This window comes from Delphinus delphis, chromosome 1, assembly GCF_949987515.2.
Source record: "Delphinus delphis chromosome 1, mDelDel1.2, whole genome shotgun sequence".
Classification (NCBI taxonomy): domain Eukaryota; kingdom Metazoa; phylum Chordata; class Mammalia; order Artiodactyla; family Delphinidae; genus Delphinus; species Delphinus delphis.
In genome coordinates this window covers 114,939,444-114,953,947 of record NC_082683.1, presented here as the reverse complement: position 1 = coordinate 114,953,947, position 14,504 = coordinate 114,939,444, and the positions used below count along the sequence as shown (strand labels likewise).

Here is a 14,504-nt window from a genome sequence, read left to right as displayed (position 1 = left end):
CATAACAGATAACATAAGAAACACCTGGGTACCCACCACTCAGCTCTATTTAATTCTAAAATGTCATATTTGCTTCAGATATTGTCTTTCTTAAAGGAATAAAGTAGTACACAATGAAGACACCCCACCTCTGGATTCCTTCCCAATTCTATTTTCCTCCCTTCTTTCCCAGAAGTAACTCCTGAATTTGGTATTTGTCATTCCCATGTTGTTTTTATACTTTCCTTACATGTGTGTGTATCCATCAACAATACATAGCATTGTTTGCATAGTTACGTTTTATGCCAGTAGTTTTATTGTGGGAGGATTCTGTAACTCACCCAGTTCCTCAGCATGCTTTGTGAGATGGATGGATCCACACTCACACAGATGGCTCTGGCTGTCATGTCCACGGCGGCATAGTATTTCACTGGATACGTACATCTAACTTGATTTATTCTCCTCAAGATCGATAACGGTGCCGTTTTCAATTTTTGACCATCATAAACACTGCTGCAAAGAACATCTGTACACGTCTCCTTGGACACATATTTGAGAGTTTCTCTAAGGTGAAACCTTAAAATCGGAATTTCTGAATAATAGCGTACTTGCCTCTCCAACTGTACTAGATAGTGGCAGATTGCTCTTCAAAGCGGTTGAAGAGTTTCCACTCCCACCGCAGCGGGGGCATTTCCGGAGCTCCTTATTCTCACCTACAGAGGTGCCGAGCTCGGACGGGCTTCCAGGAGGCGCCGCGCAGCTCGCTGTGATTCTGGGCGGCCGTGCCGAGAGCTGCTGGACGCAGTTCTTCTTTTCGCTAGTTCGTGGTCCCTTGGCTCCGCAGGTAGTCATTGTTGAGGATGAGATCCCAGAGGTGCATTTAGGGCAGGCTCCAGCCCCTGGGTCGCTGGGAGATGTGGCCTTAATCCTCCTGTCCTCCAAATCTTTTCCAAAATTTGAAAGCAGTACAAAACAAAAACTTCTCCATCTTGAATTAAAACCAAAAAAGGACCTAGGTTGCTAAAAGAAACATCTGTATGCTTAACATGCAAAATATAGAATGCTAACATTTTAACCTATATGTTTGCTTCAGATGTTTTCTTTTTAAGAAACAAAACATTCCAGTTACACTTGAAATTCTCCTATTCTTTCACCTCCCTGCCTTCCAGGTGGCAGTTAAGATCCTGAGTTTGGTTGATATCCAAACCATTTTTTTGTATAACATATGTATCCATAAACAATGTATAGTATTGTTTGTTTTTATTTACACAAATGCTATTCTGTACCTAATACTCCTGCAGGTTTCTTTCCTATGCATACAACATTGTTTCCAAGATAAATCTACCTTGATGCCTATCTATCTGGTTCAGTGTTTATCTGTTCTCCTAACAATATATTTTTAGGTTGTTTTCAGCTTTTGGCTATTTGAGCAATGCTGCATACACACTTCACAAGAGATTTTTGTTTTCTTCATGCTTATTTTTGAGTCCCTAGAAGTATGCCTGGCACAAAGAAGTTGCTCAGTAAACTTGTGTTGAGTTAATGAATAAATGAACAGCCTCATACACGTTTCTAGGTTGCTCACGTGCAGACTTTGCCCAGAATATACATATAAAAGTGAAGTGGCTGAATTTTCAGGTGAGCTCGGCATATTACTCTCTAAGGCTATTGTTCCATTTTATACATCCCTCAGCAAATTTGAGAGTTTTCATTTCCCCTTAGCTTCGCCAACCTTGGTGTCTTGAGATTTGGTGTATATGTGCGTCCCACCTGATGTATATCAAATCATATCTTCTTGTGCTAATTTGCATTGCCCTAATTCCTTTCTGACTATCCCTTCACCTTCCGCCATCAATTGACTTCCTTTGTGGCTTCCAGGTTATCAGATTAGCAGAAGTAGGTTGGGGTGGGTTGAGGGTCACTCTTAAGCTCTCAAGGGGGCAGCCTGACTCCTGAATGGGTCTGGACCTCTCCACGTATTTCCAGCCTCCTTCCTGTCCTGGAAGGTTTTGAATACACGTGCCAGATCCAGGACCTCGGGACTGAAGAGCAACGTTGGAGACCCAGGGCACCCTCCCCACCCAGTCCCACCTTGAGCTCTGAAGCCTCCTGTGAGGGGTGGGAGAGGGCTCTCTGGGCGCCCACGTGGGTCTGTTATTCTCCAGGTCTGCAGCTGGAGAGTGCCAGCCAGGACAGCCTGGGACCCAGGGTGCTCTGGCATTTGTAGCAGCCTTGACGCCTCTGAGGACCCTGCATGTTCCCGTGGTGGGAGCTGTCTTTGGCGTCCCTGGCACTACCCCTCCTGCGCACACACCATGCCCTCCACTTACAGGAGAATATGCCTTTTGGTCTGTTTGGCTCCTCTGTACTTGACCAATTGACCACTATTTGGAGAAAAGAAGACAAGTTCAGAGGTAAGGGGATCAATGTAATGGGAGAGAGGGCTGGGGAGCAGGGGTGCAACTGAGGAGGAAAGTTTGAACTCACAGGGTACCCCTTGGCCTTGGGACAATAGGGAAAAATACTGGGCCGCTGGGCTGAATGTAGCACCGGGAGTCACCACCCCTGTAGGCCTTTGAATTGGATCAACAGCCCAAGATGTAACATGTGACACCAGTGGATCAGCCAGAACAGTGGGTGTGCAGGAGCCACTGCCAGCTGCCGTTGGAAAGGCCCATATTTCTAGCATGTAGGGATGACACGCACTTGAGATCCTTTCCCATTTGAAAAGCATTAAAAAATCATAACCTGCGAGCCCAGAGAATGAGCACTCTGACTTAACAACCCTTTTACTTTCTTTTGCAAAGCATTAAAGTCATTAACTTCCAGCAAGCAGGGACAGGTTCTTACTTAACTCTTCTCTTCTGAGAAGTCTTAAAAATCAGCCACGGTAAGACCTTGTCTCTCACTGGCAATGTTAAACCATAAAGCACTGTACTGCTGCTCAGTAATGGGGCCAATCTGTCACTGTGTAACTTAAGAAAAATGGGATCTAGTGACATGTCTTCTGCTCAGAAGCCAGTGGTGACTCCACACTTTGAACCAGATACGATCCCATTGGTGTGAGGTTCTGCTGCCCTTTCACTGCCTTAATCTGACCATGTGTTTTCTGCTACCACTGGATGAGGTTTTGTCCTCCTCCATGCCAGCTGACTCCCTATATATTTCCCTCTCCCTCACTGCCACCCATTCATCTTGCCCGTCTCTCTCTCTAAGCCTCCCTATGTGGACCTGACGTATAACATTCGTATTTTTAATAACATCCAAATTTGTATATCCCTTTAGGCTATCTGACCACACCCTCCACATCTCACTGAAGGTTCGACTTTGTGAATTCTACCAGATGCACTCCTCTTATCTCTTTAATCACTCCATCATTAAGTATTTATACATTGCCCCTTTTCTAATTGTATGTGTCCAGCTTTGCACGCACACTTAGGGGTGTACACGTGTAATGTATTCCCCAGTATATTATACAACTCCAAAGTTTATTCTTTTCTTCCCATTTCTTCATCTATGTGCAGATACCCAGGCAGGTGACGCCATGTCAATTAGTCAGTTGCCACATGCTTATTGAGCACCCAGGTGCCAAGCATTGTGTTGGACGCTATGGGTATGGGCACAGTCCTTAGACTCTAGTAGGAAAGAGAAAAATTAAACAACTGCGCGAATTATTATAAGTGAGCAGAGGGCAGCAAAGTAGAAGGACAGATGCTTTGGTAATATGTATGAGTATATGTGGAGATGGTTGGACGCCATTCCCCAGGAAATGATGTTAAACTGAGACCAATAGTAGGGGTAGAAGTTGGGAGCTAGGCAGAGCTGGGGAACAAATCATTTCAGGCAAAGGGAATAGGATGGGTCCAGACTGTCATGCAGAGAGAGCACAAAGCATCTGGTAACATGCAGGAAAGGGTTAATTCACCTGGCGTGGGTTGCCCCAAACTTATACATTCCAAAGGTCTTCAGGACTGCCCCTGGGCCAGCTCCTGCAAGATGACCTCCGAGCTCTTGGAATATCCTGCCTGTTAAGAATGCCTTTGTATATCTGAGACCTTGGGCCAGGTCAGATAGTCTATGCTAACAAAGGGACATAGTGAATCCTTGTTTTTATATGCTGAGGCTGTTTGGGGCCTTCCATATCAATTTGACCTCTGTTGGGGCTGGAGACTGAGGAGATAAGGTCAGTTATACAGGTGTTGACTACATGATACATGATGACCCTCAACAAACACCCTGGACACCACAGCCCAGGTGAACTACCCTGGTTGGCAATATTTCTTATGTGTTGTCACACATGGCTGCTGGGAGAATTAAGCACTGTCCATGCAACTCCACTCAGAGTGCGTAACCAGAAGCTCCCACCTGGTTTCTCCTGGACTCTGCCCCATGTGCCTTTCTCCTTTGCGGACTGTAATTTGTATCCTTTCACTGCATTAAACCATAATGGAGAGGACACCAGCTTTTCTGTGAGTCCCTCTAGCAAATCATCACAACCAAGGGTGGTCCTGGGGACTCCCAACACAGGTAGAGCAGAGAGAACAAAGGCTGTGGGGGGAGGGGAACGACTGAGGTGATGAAAGAGATGGAGAAAGAGACTGGATTCCTCAGAGCCTACAGGTCATGATCGAGAATGACATGGTTCTGCCTGTGGGCTTGATTCCAACGTGGTTACTTTATTTCATTCTATTCCATGGCCCTAGGCTGCATCCAGCCCTGGCTAGATCTCACAAAAGGTACCTACAGAAAACATGCCAATCCGTGAATTTGCTTGGTGTGGGGTTGGGGTGAGCCCAAGGGCACATAAAACCTACTGGAGGAGATGAGCAGTGTCACCTGTCCGGATGGCTGCACCCATTATCTCCTGTATGACCCACCTTGGGTTTGGAGCAGTTACCACTCAATATATATTGGTACAGAAGAAACAGTGGTGTGTTTATTATAACAGCTTGGGGGAAAAAAAAAACAGAACTGTTTTCCATACTGAATCCCACATAATGAAAACTCAGAGGTGACATCACCCATCTGTTTCATGATCACATATCCATGGTGACAGAATAAGTCAAGGAAAAAATAGGGTGAGAGAGTGGTTGAAGCGAGTTAAGCCATTTGTTGGCACAAAGGACTCAGTTATCAAGGTTGCAAATAAGTCATCAGCTTCAGGCATGGACGGGCACCAAAGTGTTTCTCAAATTTCTGCTTGCTTGGACAAGCATGCTGCCTTCTCAAGAGTGTGCCTTGAATCCTTAATAGCCGGAGAAAACTTTTAAAGTAATGGAAGAAGTACTTATGTAACTCATTTCTAAATCCACAGGGGCCTATATTTTTGATGGTGCAGGAGGCTTGCGGCAGAAGCCTGTTAGGGATGATGGCTGTACCTGCGGCCCAACACTCCCAAGTCAGGGCGGTGCTCCCGAGGCCTGGGGCAGCAGCAGGGGGTGGGGTAGCCGTGTGATCTCAGAGCCACACTGATGGCCCCGTAAGCCAAGTGCCTCGATTCTGGAGAACACAAGATGCTGTTATGCAATTTCTAATTACAACGAACTCTCTTCTTTCTGTTCCCAAGAGGGAAGGCAGTTTATACTCAAACACAGACCTAAGTTTGAACCCTGTTCTAGCTATGTAACTTTGGGTGTTATTTAAACTCTCTGGGCCTCAGTTTACTCATCTGTGCACTGGTCATTATAAGAAGACCTTGTTCATAGGGTTGAAGACTCGATGAGGTAATGCCTATAGAGCGCTTGGCACAGTGCCTGGCATACATTAAGGGCTCAAACAACAACAACACAACCAGAAAGGACGTTAAGGTGTTTAGTAAGTCCTCAGACATAAAAAGACATTTTCGAGGGCTCGTTGCCAGTCACATGGGCGTCAAGATTGTCAGGCTGGGTGAGGACATCCACGTGCTCTGAATTAGATACTAGTGGATGTGACAGACGTGCCCTAAGGAATCAGCTTTACTACGTTGGCCTTCAATGCTTGGGCGGCATTTTAAACAGCAGCCCGTAACTCAGGTGCTGCCGGCTTCAGGGTCAGATGCAGCGCTGTTCTTTGGCTTCCTAAGATGATGAAGAGAATGGATGTCGGAGGCTGTGCTGATAAAATGGCCCTCGAGGTAAAGCTCTGATCGTGAAGACAGACCCCCGTGTAACTGGAACTAGGGGGAGGTCTTGGCAGGTGCGACGGCTGGTGGAAGGAGAATGAGTCTGGAGTCACCACTTGGGTTTGATCCCAGCTCCTTTACTACAAGCGTGTGAAGCTCCTACACTGCAAGTGTGAGGTGTTGGGCAAGTTACTGGTCTCTAAACCTCAGTCCCTTCATCTGCACAAAGGGGAAAATACTTGACTTGCAGAGTGACTCTAAGGATAAACTGATACAGTGCAATGTATGTAAAACACCTGCTATATGGTAGGCACTTCATAAATGATGATATAAGCAAGCAAAGTACAGTCACAGCAAAGCATGAAATGCATTAGTGGTAACTGATATTGTTTTGTGACAAAGCGATCCTGTGAGACCAAATTAGTTTCTTAGAAAGAACGGCAAGATACAGACAGCAGGTTTGTTGTGAAACTTGGCAGCTGAGGGCAGTTCATTCTGGGAAATGGCTTATGGTTTGGATCAAATCCCTGCCCCGGGTGACATGTTCATCACTGCCCTGGGAAGACCTGATCTGGGGGATCATGGGGGACAGATGGAGAGGGTCTGTATGAGGACCAGACCTCTTAGCCAGTGACGAGCCGCCCTATAAGGGTGATGACAAAGCACAGCTCCAAGAGAGGTGCGAGGAGCCGCAGGGAGTGCGCAGGATGTAGCCCTATCTCTGCGGCGGGAAGCTGTGTGCTGGGACACGTGGCCCGGGAGGCAGTCACGGAACTTGCAGCCCAGAGAGCAAGCGGACCCCAGTCCAGGCGTGCTGCCGCTGAAGTGGAGGTGGGGAACCAGGCCAGGGAGGCATGGTCTCAAAGAAGGGCTCCTCCTATCCTGACTCCAGTTGCTTCTGCATCAGAACAGTTTTCTGGGAGAGGGACCCAAGAGGCGACGAGGGCAGAACCCAAGTGATAAGGGGGATGTTTTAAACACAGAAAAGCCTCTATTCAGCAGGGAACTCAGGTCACATGTCAGAGAATAAACATGAATGAAACTTTAAAAACACGGGGGTGGAAGCTGACATTACAGCTATGCCCACCAGCAACTCACTGAGAATAAAGCCCTCCTGCGTGTAGAAAGTTAATGGTGTCTATCACCCTCTTGGAAACCCAGCCTGGGGAGAGGAGAGGGACTGGGGACAGGTATCAGACACTGCTTGAAAAGGTAACGGTGTGTGATGGGGTTCGATTGGCCCTTTCTCCCCTATGAGGATGTGTGCGTCCACAGGAGAAATCCCCACGTATGCTCCCACCTCTACTCCCATAGGAAATGAAAGCCTATGGTCGCATGTGGCGCTTGTTGGTCTGATGAAGCGGTTTTCAACTGGGGCCAATTTTGTCCTCCCAGGGGACATCTGGCAATGTCCGGGGACACTTTTGGTTGTCACATTTTTTGGGGGGTATGCTACTGGCATCTAATGGGTAGATGTCAGGGATCCTGCTAACTACCTTACAGAGCACAGAATGGCCCCCACAGCAGAGCTACCCAGACCCTAGTGTCAGTAGTGCTGGCGTTGAGCAAGCCTGGTCTGATGCGATGCGGAGGTTCTCTGTCAATGGAAGCGGCGTGTTCCTCTCACCTGTCATCTCAGTGTGGGGTAGAATGGGGAAGGGTCACAGCTAGTCTGCAATCCCTCTTTGGTGGCCATATACAGAAGAGGGTGTGGTGCGAAGGCAAAAAATTGGGGGTGGGGTGGGAATGAGCCCAAAGAGAGACTCAGGCTAACCTCTCAAGGTAGATGGAAGGCCAAGCGCAGAGTTTTTCATTTCAAGTCAACTCTTACTTATTTAAAAACCAATTTCCTGGGCTTCGCTGGTGGCACAGTGGTTGAGAGTCCGCCTACCGATGCAGGGGACGCGGGGTCGTGCCCCGGTCCGGGAGGGTCCCACATGCCGTGGAGCGGGTGGGCCCCTGAGCCATGGCCGCTGAGCCTGCGCGTCCGGAGCCTGTGCTCCGCAACGGGAGAGGCCACAACAGTGAGAGGCCCGCGTACCGCAAAAAAAACCCCAAACAAACCAATTTCCTTAAGCACATAATTGTATGTTTATTTCCCTGAGGAACTCTTGAGGCAGAGGAGACCTGCTGAAATTATGGGGATGGAGGCTGCACACAGGGTTTTAATGGAGTTAGAAAAATTTTTCCTCTCCCTTGAAAGAGGGTTGGGAGGAAGAGAAGGGCAGGTTCCTCTCTTGCAGGGCAGAGGATGTGGGGGGATGGAGTTAAGATAGGAATGGAGGGTCAGACAACGTGAGGAACGGTTGTGTGACCCCAGCGGGTTGGGATCAGAGACAGAACTCCGACGTGCAGCTTCAAGCCTGCCTCTTCTCTCCCCGCATCCTGGTAATTGGAGGGAAGGGATCCAGGAAGTGGGCTGTTCATACCCTTCCTGCCCCACCACCTTCGCGTGTACACACAAACACGCACACACACACACACACAATCAAAATACTCCTTTGGAAGATGCTCTGGTTTGCATCAGGAAACAGAATGGGTCATGCTGTTGTGGGAGGAGTGGGTGGGTGGGCAGGGCAGAGGGGACTTTGATGAGCAGAGGGTAAGGGCTTCAGTGCTTCCCCTCTTCTGCTACTTCTCACTCCTCTGTTTTAGCCTGAATGCTTGGAACTGTAGGTTCTTCTCTTTGAGAGATGCCCTCACCTGGGTAAACTGGGTGGGGACCAAGGGAACAGAATGAAGGAACTGATTATCCAGATTCGACACACAGAGGAAAGGAGGCGGGGGCGGCGAGGGCACTTTACAGTCTTTCTCTCGCTGCTAGAGTGGCAAGACTCTGGCTCATACTCCTTTTGTCTAAGAGGGTCGGAGGGGGGTTGAGTTGGGTGGGCGGCAGAGGAAGGAAGTTGCAGTGAGGAGTGGGTGGCCTGGAGCTGGTGGTGGCCTGGGCTACAAAGGCTGGGGTCTGCAGGGGGACCCTTGCCTCCTCCCTCCATGTCTCCATTGGATGTGGAATGCATGTCTGCCATGGTACCTATTCTATGTGGTTGGACTCTGTCGGGCTCCCCGCCTCCAGAAGGCTGTGAATCACGTCCCCTTCAGCTGGAGGGCCTCTGCGTCTAACAAAGCCTGGTATACCGGCACTCAGTACACATTCCATGATGAATTCCTACCTTATCCATCCTGGTCTGCCATTACAGAAGAGCCGACAGGAATTCAGGCAGGAGTTATAGCAAAAAGAGTCCACCTGGCTAGGCTATCCCATTCATCCTCTCTCTCGAAGCTGCAGGTGTGGTGGTGGTGCTGGTAGCATGGCATCCAATGGGGAAGTGAAGGTAACATCTGAGAAACATGGCCAAGTTTCGAAGCCCTGAATGTCTTCATTTAATCATCAAATATCCTCTGCATACCTGCCCAGAGAGGCTGGGTTCTGGCATTCCTCAGCCTCATGCTGTGGGGCAGCATAATGGGCTGGAGGTCACAGGTGAGCGGAGCAGCCTGAGGCTGGGGAAAGGCACCCAGCCCCTGGGAGATGGAGACAGTGATTATCTGTGAGCACAGCATCCAGGCCTTCTCTGCCGTAAGAGGGCTAAAGGGATGACACACGTGGGGCATGCGGGCCTGGACTGAGGGGCTGTGTCCACAGGGGCCCTCCTGGCCTGCGAGCATCAGAGACCTTGGGCTGCCAGGGATTTGTTTCCTTTTCATTGACCAGCTCCCCAGAAGACACATCAAATATTATTAGAGATCAGATACATAAGAGTTTCAGCATCTTTAAAAGGCTGAAAATGTGTGCTGTAGTCCTAGCCCATACTTCCACTTTCCGGAAGTGTAACCTTGCGCCTTTCTGAGTCTTGGCCGCCTCATCCAAAGAAGGGATGGCCCTTCTGCCTTCCCTTTATTATGGGGCTATTGTGAGGCGCAAAAAAAGTCACAAAGTGTGGGAGCACTTTGTAAACTTAAAGTGCTATGCAATGTGAGCTGGTTCTTTATTTATTCAAGGCAGTGGCAGAGGGACACCCCACATTGGTGCAGCTCCAGCCATCCTCCTACCAGGACCTGCCTGCAGGGAAGGGCTACTTCTGTCTTTTGACCGCTGGAGGGCTTAGCACTTTGAGTTCACTTCCGCATCTCTGGCCCCATCTAATAGACAGGTCAGGGCCATGGGGGGCCTGGCAGAAGAGTGCTGAGGTCCCTTATTTCCTTCGCTGGTAGAACTGGAAGACCGCCTTCTCTTGCTCATACGTCTCGATGGAGCCGGGTCGAAGGCGCCGGATCTCAGCGATGGCGTCCCCTGCAGCCAGGCCCCGCTCCTTCACCAGGTAACAAGCCAGCATGGTACCCGTGCGGCCAAAGCCCAGGGCACAGTGCACTCCCACCGCCTGCGAAGGGGGAGCTGGGTGGGGAGGAGCTCAACGCCCTCCCAACACTCTCCTGACCCTCACTTGTAAAATACAACCAGGTTTTAAAGATGTAGGACAATGAAAAATATAAATATCTGGTTAAGAATTTATTTTATATTGCTTATATGCTGAAATGATATTTTGGAGTTACTGGGTTAAATTATATTATCAAGATGAATTTCTCCTGCTTCTTGTTTACCTTTTTAAAATGTGGCTCCATTACATTTGGACAGAACCTTGCTCTGGAGACTGCTCAGTACCCCCTGACTTCAACCCCCATCTCTCCCAAGTACGTTCACCCTTTCTCCTTCTCAACTCAACATCAGCTGGTTCTTCGTTGCCTTTCCTCGAGCCCAATTCACACTGCTGGGCCCTCTTCATACTCCTCCCCCTTGCCTCCCGCCCCCCCCGCCTCCGCCGCCCCCCCCCCCCCCCCGCCTCCGCCCCGCTTTGGCTTTCAGTTCTGGTTGAGATGGTCTCCTGGCCCCACCCTCTTCCTCCAGTCTTTCTCCCGGAACCCAGCTAAGTTATTCCTGGCCCCGCCCTCCCCAGCTCCGCGTGTCCCCGCTGACCCCTCCCAAGTCCCACCCCCCGGGGCTAACCCCGCCCACTGACCTCTCCCCGGGCGTTGGCCTCGTCGACAATCTTCACGAAGTGGTCGATCTGCTCTGGGCCCGGCGAGCAGAAGTCTGGGATGCGCAGTCGGTGCAGGGTGAGGCCGGGGCAGCTGTCGCTGTGCGGGGGCCCGCGCTCCGTCAGTGACACCAGGTGCCGCACACCCTGGTCCAGCAGGAACTGGTAGTGGGCGGGGAGCCGGGGCAGGGCCAACCCCGCCAGCCGGCCGGGGAGCACCCACGAGAAGTTGGGGGGCTGCACGCCCATGGCTGACGGGGGGCACAGAACAGCGGGTCACCGGGGGCGAGGCCGGCCCGTCCCGCTCCGCCCCCGGGCCGGGTAACCGTCCACCTACCTAGCACTGGCGCCTCCTGGAGCCACGTGGTCTTCGGGACACATCCTGGGTGTCGTCCTGCTCCGCCTCAGGGGATTGGCCGAGCAGCCTGGGGGCGGGGCTAGAACACCCAACTCCCGGCTCCTAGTGACCGTTGGAGCGTTCTGGTCCGGCCCCAAGCAGAACACTCGTTGATTGGTTGGATAGTCAATAATGGGCGGGATTACTGCAGCCGTGTGCACGGGGATTGGTGGACCACGCAAACAGCCAAGACAGAACACCTAGAAGGAATTAAAAATTCTTTTCTGTGGCTGAAGCAACCCCGGGTCGAGCTCTGCTGCTCCCTGGCGGTCGGTGGGAGTTATTGCATCGCTGGCCAACTGCCCCTGCTGCCCAAGGGCCTGGCCTTGTCTTAACTTTCTTCACAATGGATGCCCAAGGGTTTAAGAGATGGCAAATCTACATACGGCTTGGGGGAGGAATCTTCTCTACAATAACTCTAAGTCATTATCAGTGACTTTTTGAACTCATCCAGTAAGTGGGAATCGCCACTGTACAGGGGACTATTCTTGTTTTTCCACTGCTGAAATTATTAAAAAAAACCCCAGTGTTTCTGCCATCTGGTGCCCTGAAATTGTACCCGGGAGAGTAATAATGTAATAATAATAACAACAACAAAAGCACCACCAACAACAACAATATAAGAATTAACAAATTGAGCATTTACTATGTGCCAGGTATTTTTCAAACTGATTTAATTGCCACAATAATCTTACGAGGTGGGTAATCTATTTAACTATCTTATAGATGAGAAAACTGAAGCTCTGGAGAGGTTCAGGAACTTGACCAAGAGATGACTGCTGGCGGGGGTTTGAAACCAAGCAGCCTGGCTCCAGAATCTTTAACAAAACGGTATTGTATTCTAAAGTTAAATAGAAGGTTACTGCCTTTTTACCTAGCCATCCTCATGTCCCTCAGCTGGGTTAAACAGTTGCAGGATTTGTTAATTTTTCTTCGTATTTCCTGATTCTCAGGTTCTGTGAGTCACCCTTCCCTGGGGAGGCTAGAGTTTCTCTGTGTCATTCATAGCAGGTGGGGAACTAGATCTGAATACAGTGTCTTAACTGTGATCTGACTGGTTCATATCCTCATTTGAACAATGTGCTTCTAGTGATCAGACTAATTATAATTATGAAAATAGTTAACCCTTATTGAATTTGCTTATGTACCAGGCCCTGTGCCAGGTGCTTTCTGGAAGAGCCACATTGGGAAGTTATTTTTATATCTCTTTTGCATATGCGTAATCTGAGGCTTAAAGAAGTTGGTTAACTTAGCCAAGCACACATAGCTAGTAAGTAGCTGGGCCGGTTGAGCCAAGGTCTCTCTCATTCCAAGCCCGGGGTACCTAGTCATGAAGATGTACTTCCCTCCTTCTGTTCCCATCTACCCCTGACACACACATTTGGTTCCAGCAAAATGAAAAGGAATTTTTCTTCCTCCAAAGATCAAAGCCTGCTCTGACCCTGTGGAAAATGCACTTACCGTTTACCCAGGTAGCTCTGAAGCATCGCCTCTGCCTACTCTCCCCAGGTTCCAGGAGCTGCCAGATCTACCCTTTCCCTTTCTTCTGTACAATCACAGCCCTGATTAAGCCCTTCCTGTCTGCACTCCCATTTCCCACACAACTCCCTATGACTCTTTCTAGCCCATCCCAGTTTATTCCGATTGTGCCCTTCAGCCACCAGTCACCCCTTCTCCCCTCCCAGCAACTCCTCTCAATCCCTTGCTCAGGATTTCTGGCTGCACTGCCTCTGGAGACAAGACTCCAGCACTTGCTCCTTTCAGGTTGAACTTTTCTCAGTCCCTTTTCCTTGCTGTCCTTTCTTTGCTCCCTCACTCATAAGGGGAAAACTTCCCACATCTCTCTCCACTACCCTATGCCCCTTCCTTGCCTCCTTGAGATCCAGCTCAAAGCCCATCTTCTTCAGAAAGAAGACATTTCGCGGGGGGAGACAGAGATTCCCGTGTGGGTCTCTGCAGGGGTTGAAGTGCATCCATCAACCCACCTGGGCTTCCTTTGTAGGAATTCCTCCCTCTTTACTGCTCTGCCTCTGGCTTCCAACAGGTCCCTGCCTTGGTCTGTGTCCCATTGTCAAGAATATTATTTAGTTTTCTGTCTTGGGCCCAGGGGGCCTCACGTTGAAAGGAAAACTCCTTTCTGATGGTTTCCTGGCTAGGATCCCGGCAACTAAACAATGTCAGCTCCCCGCACGTAGCCCCCAACCTCATGCAACACTGAGCTTCTTTTCCTTTCTCTTCTGTGTTGCCTGACCTTCAGTAAGATTTAATCTTCATACTCCCATCTCATTTTATATAAATATGTACTCCTAGTATAGCAGTTAGTTTATTGGATTGGGGTTATCTGTGTCAGAGCCAAGAAGGCATCATTCCATCTTCAGATTTCACACATCTAATACAGAGCCTGATACCCAGTGCTCAAAATTGTTAAATGAATGAAAAAATAAGTAGAATGCATAGGCCAGACTGTGAAGGTACATTTCTGGGAGTGTAGGAGAGTCTCCAGGACTATGTGACAATGTGTGTTTATGTGTCTTTTTTTTTTTTTTTTTCCACCAGCAAGGTGAGTTTACTCAGGTATAGTAGAGAATTGCAATTCGGGCCAAGCAAACTATGGCAAACCATAAACAGGTTCTGGGAACAGAGGAGAGGGGCTTGCTTTTATAGAGGAAAGGAAGAATTGAGGAGGGCTGTGACAGTTCTTCATTGGCTGCAGCCGGTGGCAGCTTGTTGTTGATGGGCCAGAAGGAAATCTTTCTTCCTTCTGGGGTGTTTGTGTGTCTTTTTTTTTTTTTTTTTTTTGTGGTACACGGGCCTCTCACTGTTGTGGCCTCTCCCGCTGCGGAGCACAGGCTCCGGACGCGCAGGCTCAGCGGCCATGGCTCACAGGCCCAGCCGCTCCGCGGCATGTGGGATCTTCCCGGACCAGGGCACGAACCCGTGTCCCCTGCATCGGCAGGCGGACTCTCAACCACTGCGCCACCAGGGAAGC

The 14,504-nt window shown here is 49.5% G+C and overlaps 1 protein-coding gene and 1 long non-coding RNA gene across 4 annotated transcripts in view; one reads left to right on the top strand and one right to left on the bottom strand.

The window, feature by feature from the left end:
• Window positions 1-8,159: 8,159 nt before the first annotated feature.
• DUSP23 (dual specificity phosphatase 23) lies at window positions 8,160-11,507 on the bottom strand. Of its 3 annotated transcripts, none has more exons than XM_060032397.1 (3): window positions 11,101-11,449; window positions 9,256-9,424; window positions 8,160-8,794 (listed from the first exon to the last, which is right to left on the bottom strand). In XM_060032397.1, the coding sequence occupies exons 1-2, from the start codon at window positions 11,365-11,367 to the stop codon at window positions 9,299-9,301; spliced, it is 393 nt and encodes a 130-aa protein (XP_059888380.1). In that variant the 5' UTR covers window positions 11,368-11,449; the 3' UTR covers window positions 8,160-8,794; window positions 9,256-9,298. The 3 variants fall into 3 exon arrangements, with proteins under 3 accessions (XP_059888380.1, XP_059888388.1, XP_059888371.1); XM_060032405.1 differs by having other exon boundaries at window positions 8,160-8,467; XM_060032388.1 differs by lacking the exons at window positions 8,160-8,794; window positions 9,256-9,424 and adding exons at window positions 9,461-10,464; window positions 11,456-11,507 and having other exon boundaries at window positions 11,101-11,369.
• Window positions 11,508-12,278: 771 nt separating this feature from the next.
• LOC132423193 (uncharacterized) overlaps window positions 12,279-14,504 on the top strand; it is a 37,055-nt gene continuing 34,829 nt past the window's right edge. The window contains exon 1 of the long non-coding RNA XR_009518953.1: window positions 12,279-12,346. This is a non-coding gene — a long non-coding RNA (uncharacterized lncRNA). The remainder of the gene's footprint in view (window positions 12,347-14,504) is intronic.

Excerpts from the sequence above, each read along its gene's own strand:
- DUSP23 (XM_060032388.1), bottom strand. The coding sequence starts at position 11,367 with ATGGGCGTGCAGCCCCCCAACTTCTCGTGGGTGCTCCCCGGCCGGCTG. Across the intron at positions 10,465-11,100 it reads AGGCCAACGCCCGGGGAGAG|GCGGTGGGAGTGCACTGTGC; the intron begins GTCAGTGGGCGG and ends CCCCCTTCGCAG.